At 52.4% G+C, this 19,151-nt stretch overlaps 3 protein-coding genes across 3 annotated transcripts; 2 read left to right on the plus strand and 1 right to left on the minus strand.

Moving 5' to 3' along the window:
* Positions 1-689: 689 nt before the first annotated feature.
* Positions 690-1,022, plus strand: N7510_008431 (uncharacterized protein; the record flags this gene model as incomplete). Its single annotated transcript, XM_056980356.1, has 2 exons — positions 690-866; positions 924-1,022. 2 exons carry the CDS (start codon positions 690-692, stop codon positions 1,020-1,022), a joined length of 276 nt encoding a protein of 91 aa, XP_056830565.1.
* Positions 1,023-2,244: 1,222 nt separating this feature from the next.
* Positions 2,245-3,268, plus strand: N7510_008432 (40S ribosomal protein eS6; the record flags this gene model as incomplete). The annotated part of the gene is made up of 6 exons (XM_056980357.1): positions 2,245-2,349; positions 2,464-2,536; positions 2,613-2,633; positions 2,705-2,889; positions 2,956-3,122; positions 3,172-3,268. The coding sequence occupies 6 exons, from the start codon at positions 2,245-2,247 to the stop codon at positions 3,266-3,268; spliced, it is 648 nt and encodes a 215-aa protein (XP_056830566.1).
* Positions 3,269-4,298: 1,030 nt separating this feature from the next.
* On the minus strand, positions 4,299-18,634 carry tom1 (E3 ubiquitin-protein ligase TOM1; the record flags this gene model as incomplete). Its single annotated transcript, XM_056980358.1, has 10 exons — positions 4,299-4,725; positions 4,791-5,163; positions 5,219-5,310; positions 5,403-5,561; positions 6,307-6,391; positions 6,451-10,614; positions 10,667-10,747; positions 10,798-14,619; positions 14,677-18,526; positions 18,587-18,634. 10 exons carry the CDS (start codon positions 18,632-18,634, stop codon positions 4,299-4,301), a joined length of 13,101 nt encoding a protein of 4,366 aa, XP_056830567.1.
* Between the last annotated feature and the right edge of the window lie 517 nt (positions 18,635-19,151).

The following is a 19,151-nucleotide window of genomic DNA, read 5'->3' on the forward strand; positions in this document are numbered from 1 at the left end:
TGATCCAGGTCTTGACTACTCTTCTAGTCTTTCCCCATCCCAGCCCCATGTCCTGGTTGCTTATCAGCCCTTGTCATACCTGCCCTCGTACCATCGCTCCACGGCACCCTTACTAATCTTACACCATCCACAGTACCATTTACAAGCATAACATCATTCGTTTTCTTCAACTTCTGGAATGTAACTGTAGCATTAAATCTTGGGAATCAGCAGACCCCTGAGGGTAGTGCAGGCCTGTGGACAATTAAGGCCTCCAGGCAAAGCAGCCAAGCCGGATGAGTAGACAATCTAGCGCTCCGGATACGAGATATGCTGCAGCCACACTACCAATCCCCACGATTTAAGGACCCCGTTTCCGATTTATTTGGAAATACTTAAAATAGATCCCGCTATTGCTTATGAGCGTCCACTGAGCAGGCAGAGCTGGTAAATCCCAGGAAGCTCAGCCTGGCGCAGTTGTCCAAAGAGTTATTTAGATTTTTGAGTTATGGTAGTAGTATTGGATATAAGATTTCGAGTTAGGTAGTATTGGATATAAATAGATTTGAGGCATTAGATGAGGTTATAAAAGCTGAGAAGAAGACGGGCTGATATTCCCCTACTTCCCATATCATCCAACAGCACTTTTCACACATAGCTGCAGTACTACATCACATTTATCAGCCCCCGAACACCCTGCACCGTACATCATGTACCTCACCAAATTCATCTCAATCATTCTCACTGCTACTGGTGCCATCGTCGCCGCAGCTCCGTTCCAACTGGAGGAACGACAGAGCAGCATTTGTGCGGAGGCCTTAAGCGAACTTAGCCAAACTGCCGCCTATTATGAAAGCGTCGGCGCAAACTTGGAAGGCGTGGCAGCTGTATGAGCTTGACTCGGCTCTCGAGTAGTAGCCCTTTACTAATCCGTAATATGGTAGGCCGGTTTCCAATCCGACTTGACCAAGTTCAACGAGGCGGCTACTTCAATAAGCGAGGCCTGCCAAGATATGGATCAGGTTAGTGCAACTGAGGCATAGTATGTTGATTGTCCCTTCTAGATTTATAGGCTAGCATGACATGGCTAACAAGAGAAAATTCGTGCAGTCAGCCAAAAGAGAGTCTAATCGCCAATAACTGGTAGTGAGGCTAGAATAGCGTTCCCCAGTTCAGACTACAGGGTTCGAGGACATGGCTCCACTTTGAAGGCAAGGGCACAGGGCATAAATATAAATCATGAAATAGCTTCATCCAGTTGCCCGGGGGTTCGACGATAAAGGAGTTGGTAGAAAATATTGTGTTCCTAAGAACATAACTTGGCCCAAGAAAATCGTTCATCGTAATCTAGTAGAGAGAATTTATTTTTACTAGACTAGAATATATACCATGAATTGAACCAGAATACTTCAACCTTAAAGTCCAAAAAGGTCTGGTAATTGTAACCAGGGTATCTGAAGCCCGCAGTTGTTTATTCACGTCGTCCGCCAACAGATAGTGATAATAGATGCGGTTGCGAATAGAGCATAAGAAAACAGGTATGGCGCGCGTCGGAGCGTGAATGCACTTTCCTATTCACTCTCATGCTACTTTTTATTGAACAATACTTCAATGAGATATATCGGTTTGATAGTTCACGGTCAGCAGCCATATATATATACTGAAGGCCACTCCTTCAAAGATCCCTGAACTAAGGCATCAGGGATGTCAGGGAAACTCTACAGAGTAGAGACCACGATGTATATGGCATTAGACATTATCTACATACTTTCTGGTAGAATCTAACATACTGACCCATAGAATGTTAGCATGAGAATGCCCATCAAGCGGGCCCAGTACCTCACTGTTCATACATACACCTCGGATAATTGAGTCCTTCTTGTGATGTCATCATGCTGTGCATATACATACTCTCTTCCTTTGAACAATAAGCAGAGCCGATATCGAATACCTTCTTGTCTCAATGGCTATCACAGGCAGAAGATGGACGATAGAAACACTTTGAGACTGGGATGCTGATTATATCACCTTGCAGCCTGAGGCATCAGTAACTGTGACTAAACCAGGTAATCGCGGACAAAAGTCACATGACTCCACACCACATCTAAGCGACGCTGACATAAGAGCCCTACCCACGTGACCAGGGCTCGCACAACACGGTGACCCGCAGGCCCGAAAAAATAGTCCTAGCATTCTCTCCTTCGACCGCTACACCTTGTCGACCAACACCCGCGCTACCGTCTTGACCGCGCAACCCCCGTCAAGATGAAGCTTAACATCTCCTACCCGGCCAATGGGTCTCAGAAAATCATCGAGGTCGACGATGAGCGCAAGCTCCGTCCCTTCATGGAGAAGCGCATGGGCACCGAAGTCAGCATTCCCTCCAACCCCGATCCATATCACCATGCCACTGCCACACACGCACAAAGACAGACATGACTACGAAATAGAACATTGGCTGATTGGGATTCTCATTTGGTTTAGGTTGTCGGTGACTCGCTCGGCGATGAGTTCAAGGGCTACCTGTTCAAGATTACCGGTGGTAACGACAAGCAAGGTACGACTACTCTTCGATGAAAATTTTGGGCAAAAAATACAGAATTAGATGGCTGACTGGAATTCTCGACAAACAGGTTTCCCCATGAAGCAGGGTGGTACGTTCCCGACTCGAATTTCCTAACCACAACAATCACACACAGAACCAAAAACTCACAATTGCCCACAGTCCTCCTCCCCACCCGTACCCGTCTGCTTCTCGCCGACGGCCACAGCTGCTACCGCCCCCGCCGCACCGGTGAGCGCAAGCGCAAGTCCGTCCGCGGTGGCATCACCGGCCAGGACCTTTCCGTCCTGGCTCTGGCCATCGTCAAGCAGGGCGAGGGCGAGCTCCCCGGCCTGACCGACACCGTCGTTCCCAAGCGCCTGGGCCCCAAGCGTGCCACCAAGATCCGCCGCTTCTTCGGTCTCGACAAGAAGGACGACGTCCGCCAGTTCGTCATCCGCCGCACTGTCTCCAAGGAGGGCAAGAAGGACTACACCAAGGCCCCCAACATCCAGCGTCTGGTCACTCCCCAGCGCCTGCAGCGCAAGCGTCACAGGATCGCCATCAAGCGCCGCCGCGCTGAGGCTGCCCGCGAGGCTGCGTAAGACCCCTCTTTCCCTCTATTCGGATATTTTCTAACATATGATTAGTAACGACTACGCCAAGCTCCTGGCCAACCGTGTCCACGAGGAGAAGGCTAAGCGTGACGAGCTCCGCAAGCGGAGGGCGTCCTCGATGCGCAAGTAAACCCCTTCAACCACGAGTGATGGTTTTCTTCGGCGTCGATTAATGGGGGATGCTTCACGTTCACTGGTGCTAAAATAGAAAAAGTTTTTGCCAGCTACGGGGAGGCATACATGGATGAAAAGAAAAGAAAAAAGGAGAGGCGAAGACAGGAGACCCGGGGTTCTTCTTTTGTGTGATGCCCGGCTCCAGGATGCTACGGTGGTTTCGTGGCCTTGAAAGAGGCGATGCATCTGTGTTGAACCTACCTTTTTTTGTTGACAACCCTTTTTGCGAATGGAGTGCATGCAATTTCAATCTGAGTGCTATGATATAATTCTGGGGTTTGATTTCGTAGACGGTGTGGTGGTGTCATTCGAGTTAGGATGATACTATAGAAGCTGAAGGTGCCTTCTTTCAACAACGCCGGCACATACACATCAAGTCTGATTTGTATTGACCTGATGGAGTGCGAAGGAATACGCAGCCCAATCCTGAGGCAGTCGTAACACTCCTCAAGCCTGACGACCAATAAAAACAACTCTGAACGGGCTCACCTCTCGCCGCTTAACTATTGCTGCTACCTGAGTAGACTGAAGCACAACCCCGGGAGGTCTGTTGGCCATCTTACGATTGTCAACATTTCCTATCGCAGTTGTGCCTTGGCCTCTTGCTTCAGTCGCATTATCTGCTCTCTCAAACCCCGCACTGTTGGTCGTGATACGAGCAATTCAGCGCCCAGAACACAGCCTCTGAGCACACAAGGTCCATGCAAGTGAAAATACAGAAAGCAACCCAAGAAAGAGACAAAATACAATATACCATTGAGGGCATCTGGTTATGATCTACATATAGAGATAAGGGCAGTGCATATAAACTATTGCAGCTGCGGTAGGGTAGGTAATGGAGACAGGAGATGTTGGGGAAACATGCAAGACAGCATCAAAGACACCCCAATAACGGGGCGCCCGTTCACACCAAAAAAACGAAAAAGGTCATAAAAATCGTATTTTGTCCAGGGAATAAAAAAGGCAGGCTACTGGAGTTGCTCGTTCTACGCAACAGCATGCGAGAACAAGAAACTGACTGACTCGCCATTATGCGTCCGCCGGCAAGCCTCCGCCAGCGTGGGGCTGATATCGATAGTCTCAATCTTGTCGCAAGCCTCCTTCTTCTCCTCATGTGGAACGGTGTTGGTGACAACCAGACGGTTGAGACGGCTGCCGTTCAGGTTCTCGATGGCCTTGCCGGACAAAATGCCGTGAACGACGATGGCGTTGACTTCCTTGGCACCATGTTGCATTACCGTGTCGGCGGCCTTGACCAGCGTGCCGCAGGTGTCGGCCATGTCGTCGACGATGATGGCAACCTTGTCCTTCACGTTGCCGACCAGGACCATGCGAGAGACCTCGTTCGGACGCGCGCGCTCCTTGTGGATCAGGGCGAATTGTAGATCAAGGCGGTCGGCGATACCGGTGGCTCTGGAGACATATGTTAGGAACAGAACAATTAATTCGGGGAGAAACTGAAAAAAAAAAAGACTTACCGCTTGGCACCGCCGGCATCCGGACTGACGATGACGCAGTTGCTCACGTCCAGATTTTCCCGAATCCATTTCAACATGCTGGGTTCAGCGTACAGGTTGTCGACTGGCACATTGAAGAAGCCCTGGATTTGGCTGGCGTGGAGGTCCATAGTGATGACATGGTTGCACCCGGCGGTTTGGAGCATGTTGGCCATGAGCTTCGCCGTGATGGGCGCCCGGCTCTTGTCCTTCTTATCCTGGCGTGCGTAGGGGAAATTGGGGATGACGGCGGTGATGCGGCGGGCCGACGCCGTTTTGCAGGCGTTGATCATGATAAGCAGCTCCATGAGACCATCATTGATGTCGTTGGGTCGTGTGGATTGCAGGATGAAGACTGGGAAAAAGGAGAATTAGCGATAGTTCTTCTTCCCACGAATGGGTCACCATACCATCTTCGTCTCGCACACTCTCACCGATAGTCACGCTCGTCTCTTGGTTAGAATATTGCAGGACCATGATCTTGGTCAACTCGATGCCGAGTCTGATTCATAAACCGTTGTCAGCTGATTGACGACCCCGACACTCCCGGGACAGGCACTGTGTTCTTCAGCCTCCTCTGTAGAGTACACATACCGGTCAGCCACGAGATGGGCTAGCTCGGGGTGACTGTTGCCAGTCAAGAGCTTGATCGAGTTGGACGACATGATGCGGGAGAGGTCTCTCTGGCGGATGTGAGGCGGGAGGAGCAGAGGGAGTTGTAGGGATGTGGGAAAGTTATCCCAGTGGAATGAACTGGAGCAGAGAGACACTTGTTCCTTCTTCTATTCTTCTTCTTCTTCTCCAGTCAAGCAAAATCGATCATTCGCCCCGCAGTGACTTTTTTTGGCCGACGATCCCGTGACGGGGCTCACCGCCCTTGGCAGATTAGATAAGCATCTGCAAACGACATCTGGACTATATTCTGGGAATATTAGGAAATGTCTGATCCAGAGTTGTTTTGAGATAGACCGTGGACCCCTAGTATAATATCAACGTCTACTAAAATCAACATTGAAGTTCAATCAACAGTATAGAGGACACAATTGCGCCGTTTATTGTGCTACCCGCAGCCGCCTGCCCTTAATCGCTATATTCCTTCCCTTCCAGGAATAGCGCGTTTATTATGCGCCTACAAAAGACCCCTGTATTTTACTTCTATGGACTGAGGTACCAGATAATGAATTGAACAAAATCCGAATGGGAATTAAAACATGCAGCAATCTAAATACACAAAACACCGTGGGAATCGCAGTGATAAAAAAAGTATCAAGTGACACAATCCTGGTTCTCCAGTTGACCTGCACTTCAACCAAATCACCAGTCATGAGCCACATTCTCATCTCTTCTTCACCTTTTTCATCAATCCTTCTCTTCCTCTCCTTTGCTGGCACACATCACCAGCAATCAGTCATCCATCATAAGAATCCAGAGACCACACATGAAAAGATATAAGAACGCCATCGAATGCTTCAGCAGAAGGAACCCCATCTATGCAAACCCGAAGTACTCGCTGCCAGCAGTCACGGCTGTGTACAGCCGATTGCGAAGATCCTCATAACTTTCATATTCGGGGAGGTCAAGCTCTGTAAACAATTATTAGCTTCTTATATCAACTGACGAAACGGGACTGAGAAAGACTCACGGTTGAAACACGTGTGCGAGCTGGGAAGGCGATCCTTGTTCCCATAGTCACGGTGAATGTTGAACTTGCTCACTCCGTTCATGCCCTCGAGCTCCTTGAAGCCGTTGAGCGGGACCTTGGAGGTACCGGTGACGAACTGCAAGAGTTTGGCACGTTCCTCCTTGTCGAAGGAGCGGACAGCACGCCAGAACCACTGGATCTGGGGGGAGGAGGCAGAGTAGTTGTGGAGTTCAGTATTGTTCTTCCACTCGTCAACGTCAATCTCGGGCAGACCAGAAATCAGAAGCTCCAGCTCTTGCTCGTTGAATATCGAGATCAGATCCGGGGGAATGATATCATGAAAGCCTTTCAGGAAGCTGTCCAACTGCTCTCGGACAGACTCCACCAGCCGGTACTCGACCACGCGCTGGACGTACTCCTCCTTGTTCTCCTGCGTGACGGGAATGTTGCGGCCGTCTGGGATTAGGTCGATTACCTGTATCTCGCCAAAGGCATCGGTCTCAATGGCGAAGGTCTCCGTGATGATATCTGTGATGTCGTTCTCAAGCATCCACAGGAGAGACTTGTAGTAGTCAAGGTCGAGAGTTTCCATATCCTTGATAGACACGGACCGTCCAAGGATAGACTTGTAGACTGCACGGCTGAAGTGACAGTCCAAGACACGGCCCTCATACATTGCCTTGCCGATGATGCGCCCAATGAACTTGAAGAACATCAGGTGCTGTTCATTGATGCCACTGAGGCGGTTGGGGTGGAAGGTTGTTCGGTCAGCAGCCACGGGGATGAACAGCGCATAGTTGGGGTTGAACATGCCGCGAGCAAGAACTTGGAACCATTCTCGAGTCACACCGCCAGCATCGACACCTTCTTCTCCATGGAAACGGATGTTCAGCTTGCCATATTTCACCTCGTCCGCATTCTTGAAGTACAGAGACTTGAATGAGTCAAGGAACACTTGGTCTCTGCGGACGGAAAGCTGCAGAGGAGGATGGGGGTGGCGAGGTTCGCTGCCACGGGAGTGGACTCGGCGAGTGAAGTAGTTGCGCTTGTTATCGAATTCCAGGACCTTGGGGTTCTTGACCAGCAAGGAGAATGTGCCGCTCATCAACCTAGGGTTCGAGCGGACAAGCTCATTGAGGATCTTGCGGTGTTCCTCCGTGAACTTGAAGAAAATATTCTCCATGCTGAGGCCCGGGTCGGCAGGAGCTGCGCTGTTCACCGACAGCTCTCGGCTGTTGCGAGAAAGCGGCTGGTCCTTGAGCGTAGTGTTCTTGCAGACAACCATCAATGCCTCGATCAGAGGGAGAAGAATAGTAGCCACGTTCAGCATGTTCTCCTTCTGGCGAATGAGAGACAAGCAGTCGCTGAGTTTAGTCCAGAGCGGCCCGAAAGTAGCGCTCTCATACAACGACTTGAGAACATCCTCCTTGGGTGCAGCCTCGGGTTCGCTGCCCTTATTCTTGTCCACACGGGTTGGGTCAAAGAGGTAGTCAAGCGCCGTCAGAATACGCAGCAGCTTAGCCTGGTCAGAGCTGGCTGGAGAAAACTTGGCCAGAGCCAGCCCTTGCATGTCTGTGCCAGTCTTAGCCTGGTGGATATGAGGAAGGAGGTCTTCCAGGTCTGCCAGAATGGTATCGCTGAGGCTCTGCGCTTGACCAACAAGCTCGTTACCAATCACATCCCTCGCGCTCGGAATGGAGGAGAGGTTGTTGATCGTGGAAAGGGTGTCGCGGAAGGTCTTGCCGTTACACTCTCGAGCGGCCAAGATGTGAACCACCAGTCGGAAGTTGTGGTCAGGAACAACGGGAGGCTCAATGGTCCTTCTCTTGCGCTTCTCCTCATCAGTGGGCTCCTTCGAGTCTTCTCCCTTCTTGGTCGCCTCCCCTTCCGCTGCAGCCTCCCGATCCTCTTGTGCTTCGGCCGTTTCAACAGTGGGCAGCGGAGCGTCTGTCATGGCAGTATCAGTGCCAGATTCGGCGGGCTCGGCAGGCTGACCGGTAGACTCTTCGGCTGGAGCTCCCTCGGGCTTCTTGCCTTTGTCTTCCTCCTGCTTCTCCTTCTCGCGTCGAAGAAGGACGGTAAGCGGCTGCGTGATGCTGCTAAGAAGGCTGGACAGCTGCTCCATGCAATTGGGGCTCTCCATGATCAACTTCCGATCCAGCAGGGAAAGCAAGGCATTGAGGGCAAACTTGCTGGCCCTGTTTTCTTTGCCCTTGCCCTTGCGCAAGGCCTTCAGCTTGAGGGTGGAGGATGAATCATGCTCGGTCAGGAAGAACCAAGCAATGTGTGGGTTGAATTGAGACAAGAAGGAAAGCGTTCCCAAGCACTGCTGCACCACCATAATTGGAGTGACCTCGTTGCTGATGCTGGAGGACGTCTGGAAGGAAATGTTTCGCTTGACAGATTGTGGAGTCTTCTGCGGTCCAGGGGCCTTGGCACGAAGCGAAAGGTGAGAAAAGCTCCGTTCGATTGCTGAAGAATCAACGCTACCATCTTGCAAGATGGACAAAAGAAGACTAATGACCTCACTGCGGTTCTGGCGGTTCTCACAGACATTGTGGAGGATGTCGTTCAATTGGTGGCGGGCGTTACCGTGGAGAGGCATGAACATCAGGCGAAGAAGTGTGGCGACACCAGCTTTGTCGAGCATCTGGACGATCTGGCGACGTTGTGATTTCTTCTGCTCCTGTCCTTCAGCGGGCTCATGTCTTTGTCGGTGTTCCATCATGCCCATGTCACCAAACTGGTGCATACGACGACCACCCAAGGCCCGTGCCTCTGAGAGGTACTCCGGTCCCAGCGTTGCGAGAACATCTTCGGGTTGATCAACAAGGACGGCCTGGCGTAATGAAGGATCCAAGGTCGCAAGGAAACTGGCAGCATCCATGTCTTCGGCAGGGGCCGAGGCACCGCCAGCTGTAGCTTGTCGGCGAGCATTTTCACGCTCACGTCGGCGCCGATCGGCCGCCTCTTGTTGCAGCAGTTCCTCACGAATCTCTGCAGGCAGCGCTTCGAGGAATTCCTGGTTGATCTCGGTGGGCTCTTCGCCTGCAGCGGCGGCTTGAGATCGCTGCTCAGCAAGTTGCTGCATTATGACCTCTTCTCGGAGTTCCTCTGGCAAAGCTTCCAGGTATTCGGGATCGATCTCCAACTCAGTAATATCGACTTGCCGGCCTCGGATGGTGGTATGGACGCGAGGAACTGGCTCGGAGGGACCCGTTTTGGGCTGGTCAGCGGGTTCAGCAGCGGTCTCGGTTGATCGCACATCGTCCATGGGCTCAACGACCTCAACAGCCTGGTGCTCGGCTTCTTCCTGTTCTCTTTCGACTTGCCGTCTGGCATTCTCCTCTTCTTCCTTGCGCTTGCGCTCACGCTCCTCTTCTTCTCTGGCAATGCGCTCCAGGCGCTCTTTCTCCGCTCTCTCCTCTTGGAGGCGCTTGCGCTCCTCCTCCACTTGCTTCTGGCGTTGCTTTTCTTCTTCGATAGCAGGAGGAACAAGGACCTTGAGCAGAGAGTTGACAATACGCTGTGTCTTCTCAACGTACGTGGCGCTGAAAAGGATGCGAGCTTCCTCTTGCCAGCGCAACTTGGTTGACGCCACCTCGAACTTGACGGCGTGATGAGGTTCTTCACGGCTGCGCATCGGGACACCTGATTGGTTTCGACCAAGACCGAAAATATCCTGGACGCGGTTGGGCAGAACGGCTCGTCTGTCAACATGGACGTGGATACCATCAGGGCGGGTAACCACTCCAAAGCCTTGTCCTCCCTGGCCACCGATGGCCTGCATGATGGCATTCATGAAGCTGACGGGGCTATCCATGGCAAGAACCCGATTACCTGTACCCGGAGGCTCCAAAGATTGAGCAAAGTCGGCGAAGGGATCGCTGCCCGGCGGACCAATCGGGCCTGACCGTTCGCTAGGGCGTTCAGGTCGCATCAGAAGCGGGTTGGTTCCGTCATCGTTGCCGCGCGAGGGGATCTGAGTGCGGTGGACACGGTGGTAAGGCTGAATTGGAACAAGTCCTCCGTGGCGTCCAGGCATAATTTCAGTAACAGCAGCCCACGCCGGAGGGGCACCGCGGAAACGGGAAGCATGATGGCTTCGTGCCACCATGGGAGGTTCATCGGCGTCCCAGCTCCAGGGCTCGAGGAGGTCGTCTTCTAACAAGAAATCAGTAAAGCTAGAGCAAAAGACTTCGAAAGCGTTCCTTACCATCCATATCCCCGTAAGATCCCTGGTCGTCATCATAGTCATCCATTTCTTCTTCCAACTCATCATCCATCTCATCTTCATCTGGAAATCGAGTTAGCAACTGAGGTCTGTCCCTTCCGGTGTAAACATACCTCCGTCCTCGTTCAGATCATCAAGGATTTCGTCCTGGATATCCCCACCAAGGCTATCCCCTTGGAGATCATCGACGCCCGCAGCAGCCTCGTTGAGCACACGGAACAAGTCATCGATGCGCTGACCTTCATGTTGACGATTCGAGTGTCTGATATCAGCCAGCTCGTCCTGGAACTGGTTCATCATCTCGACCTCTTCTTCATCTTCGGTCAATTCTTCGCTCTCCCACTCATCATCTTCACCATCGTCAAGGCTTTCGTTATCGTGGTCACCGGTGATTTCTCCAGCAAAGGCTTCATCGTCGTCCATGTCAGAGTGATCATGATCTTCATCATCATCCTCGTCATCATCGCCGTCATCATCGTCAATCACGACTTCGATATCCATGCCGGAATCACCAGGAAGACCTTCGATGGGACCCATGTCTGCGTCTTCGTCTTCATCGCTGACAACTTCACCGTCGTCTTCGGCCACATCTTCCTCGTAGTCCATCTCGTCATCATATTCGTCGTCATACATCTCATCGTCATCTTCTTCGGATTCCTCTTCGGTGCTTTCTTCCTCATCATGACGAGGCTCTAGCATCCCGAGGGTAGAATGACGGAAAAGATCTGGGGTCTCTTCACGTTGATCTTCCATGTCGGAGACGGAGGTTGCTGACGAGATTTCAGCATCATCTGATTCCCCCAGTGTGGAGATATCTGAGGCTTCGCTGAGGAGTACAGCGGTCTGTGTGAGCTTGTTTAGCGGACGAAGAATGTACTTGATGACGCGCTTTGAAGACGGGAAGTTCAAGTCGATGTCGGCAACGGAGGAAGTGAGGGTAGGAATGAAGTGCTTCTCAAACATGGTCCTCGCGAGCTGCCGAGTCGAGGACGGGAAGCCTGCCTCATTGGAGTAGGAGTAGCCGCTGAGCATCTTATCGAACAAGTCAGCAAGGCACATGAGCTTCGAGTACTTGGCATCCAGAGGTTCGTTCGACGCAATTGCGTCCTTGTATGACCGCAGTGCATGCTCCAGCACGAACCGACGAACGAAAGCGAGCTCAGGCTCGTCCTCCTCGTTTTGCCGTTGCTCGCCACGACGCCTACCAAGACCACCAAACTCGCCAGTCTTGGCGCAGAGAGCGCTGAGCACCTGCATAGTCCATGTGGAAGTCGTGTTCCGCTTCTTGAACGCGATAGATTCATCATGCTCCATGGTACCGACAGGAACAAGCACGTTCAGCAGGTAATTGAGAATGCCTGAGCGCGGTTTCGAGGGAGTTGTAGCCAGAGGATCAGCTTTGCGTGAGAAGTTGATGAACTCGACCTTGGTTCGGTTGTATGAAGATAGGAGTTCGGTCAGACACTGGAGCAGGAAGCATCGATAGAGGTAGATCGGATGCTCCTCAGCTCTGAACGGCGGCTTCTCGCCCTTCTTGATGGGTGCGGGTGTGAGTGCACGCAAAGTCTGAGCATCAGGAGTACTGGATACCGAAGGGGTCGGTTCATCCATAGCCATCTCGACATCTGTTTGCGGTTCCGACTGTTCGCCAGCAGTTTGTTCAGACGTCTCAGCTGAAGGCTCCTTGTCGTCCACGTCTTTGTAGGACAGAAGTTCAGAAAGCAGGTAGTGGATGACTCCATCTGGGTTCTCCACGATCGGGGGCTTGAGTTCGGCAGCCTTGCCCTTGTCCTTGGTCTCTTGCGCAGGAGCCTCGCTTGTGGAAGATTCAGCATTGCTAGCGCTTTCAGCCTCAGTCTTGTCCTTACGTTGCCGCGCGCGGTCTTTGTCTTTGTCAACCTTCAAGCCGAGGACTTGAGGACGCTGGTGGGTGTCGTATCGCAAAAGTCTCAGTTTCTCGTTCGTAACCTCGACGAAAATCTCAGGTGCCCTCAGGACGAGATGGTACATCTGTCGCACGTAGCCGGTGGTGTCGATCTGACGAGAAGTTTTGTTCTCGAAGTTGGCAACGATCTCACTCCTCATGATCTGTCGGACAGTAGCTTCATCTTCGACGATGTGACGTAGGATCAGCATGAAGGCGCTTTGAAGCTTGTCATTGGTAGCGCTGGCAAGCTGTTTCACCATGACGAAGAGGCGTTGCAGATTGCGCTTCTCGCCAAACCTTGCCGCAATGCTGCGGTTGCGGGTAAGGATGACAAGAATACGACAGACAGACAGAGCCAATTTGCCATCCTTGCCCACTCGTGGAAGGATTTCAACTAGAGCTTCAAAAAGCTGCGTTTTCTCGTCGAGAGAGACAAGAGGTTCGCTCAGGTACGCCGGACCCTCGTTACCAGTGTTAGGGTCATCAAGGCTAGGCGGAGTCCAGGTAATCTGGGGAGGTTGGGCATCATCAGAGAGAAGCTTCTCCAGAATAAGTAGCACCTGTCCGATCCAGGGCAAGGACTCATCTGCAGCCTTTTCGGGCTTCGGAAGCTTGATAAACCCAAGGAAGGTCGAGAAGCAATCCTTGAGTTCATCCAGGGTCGCATTGTACATGTCACGATCCTGGAGTACCAAAGCAAGAATATGCGCATAGGCAGCGATCTTCTTGCCCGCGGTTTGGAAGTTCTCCATTTGTAGAGAGACAAGAGACTGGACTAGGGTCTCTCCAATGTCTCGCCGGAAAGCTTCAGGCTCGGGATGCTTCTTGATGGCAGAAGAGATCAAGTCGGCCAGTTCGAAGGAGACATCGTGGTGCTCATTCAAAACGTCGAGGCACCGCTCAATGAGATTCGAACGGACTTTCTCCCTTTCCCCATCCAGCTCTTCCACGGTAGTGACCTGGCGACGACGCACCGGCTGTGCCTGCGATGTATTGGTAGGTTCCGAGGAGTTGCCCTGTGAATTTTGGTTCTGGCGCTGGTTTGGTGACTGGCCGGGTTCATCGTGCTCCATATCATCATCGTCATTGAGAACATGATCCAGGGCCCGCGCTAGCCCGTCCCGCATGTCGCCAGTTCCTTGCTCTTCTTGGCGCATTGACTCGTCCACAGGTTGTCCACTTGCTTGTGCCAGAAGCATGGCGAGAGCCGAGCTTTCCAGGAACCCGCGACCTCCGAACGGTGGAGCATCCGCACCACCAGCATCTTCCGAGGCCTCCCCGCCAGAGGCATTGTCGGCCGATCCAGTCTGAATATCGTTAGAAGCTGGAGGAAGCCTGGGCGGGGCTCGAAGCCACTGTTGAGCCTTGATGTACTCTTCAGCAGCGACAAGGACGTTGTTGCAGCGATAGAGAGCTTCTTTGTTCAGTTCGGTATCTTGATATCCCCGTTCCACCAGGGTAGCCGCTCGGTCTTTATTGACCACAAAAGGTTTGCGCTGCACTTCAACGACAGGAGGAGGCATATCCGAATGGTGAGCAGCCCCCGTTTCATATTCGCCATCGAGCGATGAACGCAGAATGTCAACCAAGCACTTGATAACCGGACTTTCAGATTGAGTTGCGAATTCCGAGTTCCAAAGGTTTTGCGCCATAGGCAGAATTTCCATGCGGAGATCCACCAAGAATTGGCCTGGCTGGAAGTGATCGGGGCGATCTCGATCGCGGTCATTATGGCTGGTCATCGCTTGTGTTTGAGTGGACTCGACAATGCTCTTGCCCGAGGCAAGTTCCGCGAACAACGCCAAGATAACCTTGATCCCGCCATAAGCAGAAGCAAGTCGACCTTTGATCTCAGTCTCACTGTCGGGAACAGAATCCGGGGGAGGAAGCGCTCTGATTTCACGCATGAAAACCTCGCTGAGGTCCTTGAGAACTTTCAGGCCATTCTGCTTTTTGAAGGCGACAAGAACCAGGGTCAAGTACGTCGAGTGTGGACGGTCTGTAGCAACTGGGGACAATTGATTAGCATATGCTCAATCTTTCGAAGAGACAAATTTTAACTTACCTTCATAAAGAAGTTGCGAAAATGAGGAGAGGGTGACGATGAGGTAGGCGAACCGATGCTTGAGGCTATCACTCGAATTGGCCGGATTGAATTGTATTTGTCGAAAAACAGTCTCAGCGATGGCATCTGCAACCATATTCGCATTCGGCTTCTGCCTCAAGTACGGGTCAGTTCGTCTCTTGCCGACAAGCCCAAGGCCAAGGTTATGGAAAAAGCCGGTGATTGAGGCCGGCAGCACACTCAAAAGATAACGGAGCGTTTGAGCATTTTTGAAGGCTGCGCTCTGTGTGTCGGCGCTTCGAGACTCTTGTGTTGTTTGAGCCGGTGCATCCCCGGAGGCACCGGAGCCCTCCTGGCGAGATTGAGCGGTTGGGTCCTGAGACGATTCCTGGACCGCGACTCCAGAGGAATCAGTGGGTTGGGGTCCATCTTTGGCTGGGGGTGCTTGAATGGCCTTCATCCACTTGTCGGGGATGTTCCTTTCCATCGTAATTTCTTCCCACACACATGCAGCCTGGAGGTTACCCAACGATGAGACAAGAGCGCAGTACTTGTCGGCAAGGTTGACTTGGCCAAAGATGGATGTTTGCTGGACAGACCGGGTCTGGTACAACGGCATCGCGAAGACTTCACGAAGCAGGTCCGTGAGGACGAGCGCGGTATTCAGATGTTTGGCAAAGAGCGTTCCATGGTCGACTGCAGCAGAAGAAGACACTGAAGCGGGCTTCTTGGAGTCTCCCGGGTTGATCAGAGCAGTAAAGAACCCAGACTCACTGGATTCAGTCCAGAAAGTCGAGAGATTGTCGACTGCTAGTTGGGTGCGGTGTACAAGAGATGGCACCACAACATGAGGCTTTGTCTCCGCGAGCATATGCACGAGCACAGAAAGCTCCTGGTTGGCATCGGTATTGTGGAAGTCGAAGGACAAGCTCTGCAGAGTAGCAAAGTCCAGGACGAACTCCGCGCCTCCAGCGTTGATGAATGCCGTGCACGTAGGCTGGTTCTCGAAGAAAGCTCCTAGGAACCGTGTCGCCGGGAATAAGTAGTCCGTGACCGAAAGCCCATGTTCATCCTTGTCTTTTGGCTCGAAATCAGGATCCCTACTTGGAAGGAGGTGGCTGAGATCGCCAACAATAAGCTTCCCACCGTTGGGAAGATCGCTCGCAGTCAACTGCGGAGCGCCGACTGACGCAGGATCATCCTCGGGGCTGTCAACAGCTGTCCCGATTTCACGGAACAGGGAGAAGACATCGCCGGAGAGACGGAATGTACCCTGCGAGTCTTCGGTCCACAGCTTTGCGCCAATTCCCTGCTCCCACGCCTTGACCTTGCAGAGCAAGCCCACACGCGCGGCCATGACAATAACGGCTGACATGATGGATGTCTTCAGGGGAGGGTGGTGTCGAGCCAGTTCTTCGAACGTCGTACCCAGTGAGCGAATTAGGGTCGGATCATCTTTAAGACACTTGACATGTTCTGGATTTTCGAAGATTTCGAAGAAGCTATCGAGCGCATCAGAGGTCTGCAAGAGATCCAAGCCAGAGGAGTTCAGGCAAATCGCTCCAAATGCCGATGGAATACAGGCAAGAGCATCAGCTGCGGGTATGATGCCAGAAGCAAGAGGCTGCTTCGGTGCCCTAGCGATACTGTACTCTCGGCCTTCCTGCTTTCGCTCTGGTTGAGGGGCAGGTGCGGCAGCAGGTCGTTCAGACAAAGGCTCGCCTTCAGCCTGGGAAGTCTCAGGTTCGACGACTGGCGGCTTCTCGGTAGCCTGAAGTTCATGACCCATCACGGCAGCAAGGAGACTTCGGCTAAGACCAGCTTCCGCGATCACAGCGTAACTTGTAGGCTCATTATGAATGAAGCTGCTGAGGATATTGACGCCATTGCTCCAAACGTGCGAGCCGAAAATCCGGGCATTCTCAAATACCAGCCGCAAGGACGTCAGCAGCTGAGGCGAGTCGATCAGATTGCGCAACACCCGATCAAACCCACCGCCGTTGTGCTGCATGATATGATTGACGAAGCGGAACATCCAGCGCAGGGTCTGCTGTTGGAAATAGGGAATCTGATAATCGATCGACGGATTCTTGTATTGAGAAGGGAACCCTTCGCCGCGCGAGACCTTCTCGAACGCGGTCTTTGTTTCGTGATCGATCAGATCAGACATCGCATCAAATCCTTTCGCAGTTGTCAGGGTGCCCAGTGCATCTCGAACGGCGTGAACAAATGTATCCAAGAACTCCATGACGCGCGAGTAAACCCGGCGAGCCTTGGGCGTTCGAAGGTTCAGGATATCGACAAACATGGGAATCAAGCCGGCAGAGACAAGAGTCTCCGGTGTGCGCGTGCTTGAGCTTGGAAGCGTCCGCAGGAGGGCAAGTAAAGCATCACGCCATTCGTCGTGATAGGCATCATCCGTGTTCTCATCGTCGGCGGCAAGCTCGTTGACCACCTTTCGAGTCAGGAACATGAGAACTCCATGGTTGACATTGACACTCAAGGCAGCGCAAACATCCATGGCACGAGATTTGTGTTTCGCCAGCGCATCAAGGGCCTGAATTGCCAGGGTTTGCAACGGTCGCGAGACGTTGAGGTCGCCGCTAGCTCCAAGGTGAACCAGCTCAGCCAACTGATACGTTATTTGAAGACGCTTGGACTGCTCCATGTCATACTGTAGCACTTTCTGTTGGAATGCCGACTCAGGGAGGACATAGGCCAAGTTGGTCACCGCGAGAATCCTGATGGCAAGGATTTGCTCACGCGTGGCGTTTGAAGTCGAGAGTCCCTGTGCAGTACGGACTTTGTGAAGCAGCTCATATTTTGACTCAAGAGGCAAGTGTGACAGGTTAGCAGCAACGATGTCCTCCGGCTTTGCGGATGAGACCTTTGAATGCGGGAGATCCAAGATCTTTCCACTGCGAGATGACTCTTCTGCTTTTCCACCCGTATTGGTATTTCCAGCCGGAGACTCGTCCATATTCGACTCACGACTCAGGCGGGGAGTGGGATGGGTTGCACTTCGGCGTAGTGGCGTCGGTGTGGATGGGGCATGTTCTGTCTGTCCGAAGGCTGACGTCGTTCTTGTCTGCTCCGAGGAGCCAGAAGGGTAGTAGAGCACACGAACGTTGCCCCATTCCTCCCAACCATCGGTGTCACGCATAAGAGAGACCAACTCGTTTGCATTGAGTTTTGTCTGGGCTGTCTTTTCTTTCCCCTTAGTGGAGACGGCAGGGGATGCGGCAAATGGTGCTTTGCCGACAATGAGAGGACGAGGGAACGGCGAAGCTATCTTCTGCAGTTTCTCCAGATCGATGTTGTAGTGAGTCGCCAGCATGGACTGCTGATGGGCGCCCCGTTGACGCGAGTGGTACCGTTGAGCCAAGCACAGGGAGAGCCGCAGAGTCGACTGGAGCAGGGACAGCGAAGTGGTGTTCAAGAGATCACCCAGGCGTTCACTGCTGTTGTACAAGCTGCGATTGCCACATTTTTCCAGAAGAAGACGGGAGAAGTCAAGAATGGCTTCCAGCAGCTGCCTGTCTCCGTCCGGGCCATAGCCCAACGCGTTCAGCCTGGCCTCAGGACCCTCGGCGGGTGTTGTACTTGATTCTTTCACAAGTGACTCATTCAGGAAGTTCCTAGTGAAGGACTGAACCTGTGGGCCGGTGTTGAGGAAGTATCGGTCAATGACTTCGGCAAGGATTTCGTCGAAACGGTCCAAGACATTGATCCAGTGGTAAAGATCACCTCGCGGGAAGGGCCATAGTCTTGGAAAGGTGCTCAGAAGGGAAGGAAGCTCTGCGACGGGCAGGCTCGTCGCACGCGCTATGAAATCTGCCAGAAAAGGTGACTAAAGCAAGAAAGAAAATTTTTAGTCGAGTGGTCACTTGGGTGGAGGTGGGAACATTACGATTGTAGCCTCATGTTTCTGGCTGGCCACCTTCTTAATTCTCCCCATTATGACAATCAGACGGGCAGCCAACCATGAGGAGAGAGAAGGATATCGGGAGAAGGTCTGGTCGAGAGGGTGGAGTGGGGATGTTGTGAAGACCGGCGGAGAAAGCGCGAGAAGGCCTTATGACGTTTCAAAAGTCTGATGGGAGAGGTCGGTGAGAGAGAGCGACAGAGAGCTCGGGGTGGGTTGAGGGTGGTAAGGAAAATGCCAGACTGTCAGGATAAACGGTGCAGGTCGTTGTCCCCTGAAGTAATGACACAGAAAGAGAAAAGGAGTGGGAAGGAGGACGGGAAGGGGTTGAAGAAAGAGAAGGTGATCGAACTGAAGCTTGCGGAGCGGCGGCTCTGAGGGAAATCCCGCTGCGCGGCTTACCTCAGCACTGGGAAAACGGTGCCTGGGTCAACTTCAAAGGATTGACAAGCGAGATACATTTTTTACGAGGGTATAATTGTGTTTGATGCTCATAGAATTAAACCTGTTATAATGACCTAGGTAGTCCGGTGATAATGGCGACTCGACG

The sequence above is a fragment of the Penicillium lagena genome (genome assembly GCF_028827675.1).
Source record: "Penicillium lagena strain IBT 129212 chromosome Unknown utg000006l_segment0_segment0, whole genome shotgun sequence".
Taxonomy (NCBI): domain Eukaryota; kingdom Fungi; phylum Ascomycota; class Eurotiomycetes; order Eurotiales; family Aspergillaceae; genus Penicillium; species Penicillium lagena.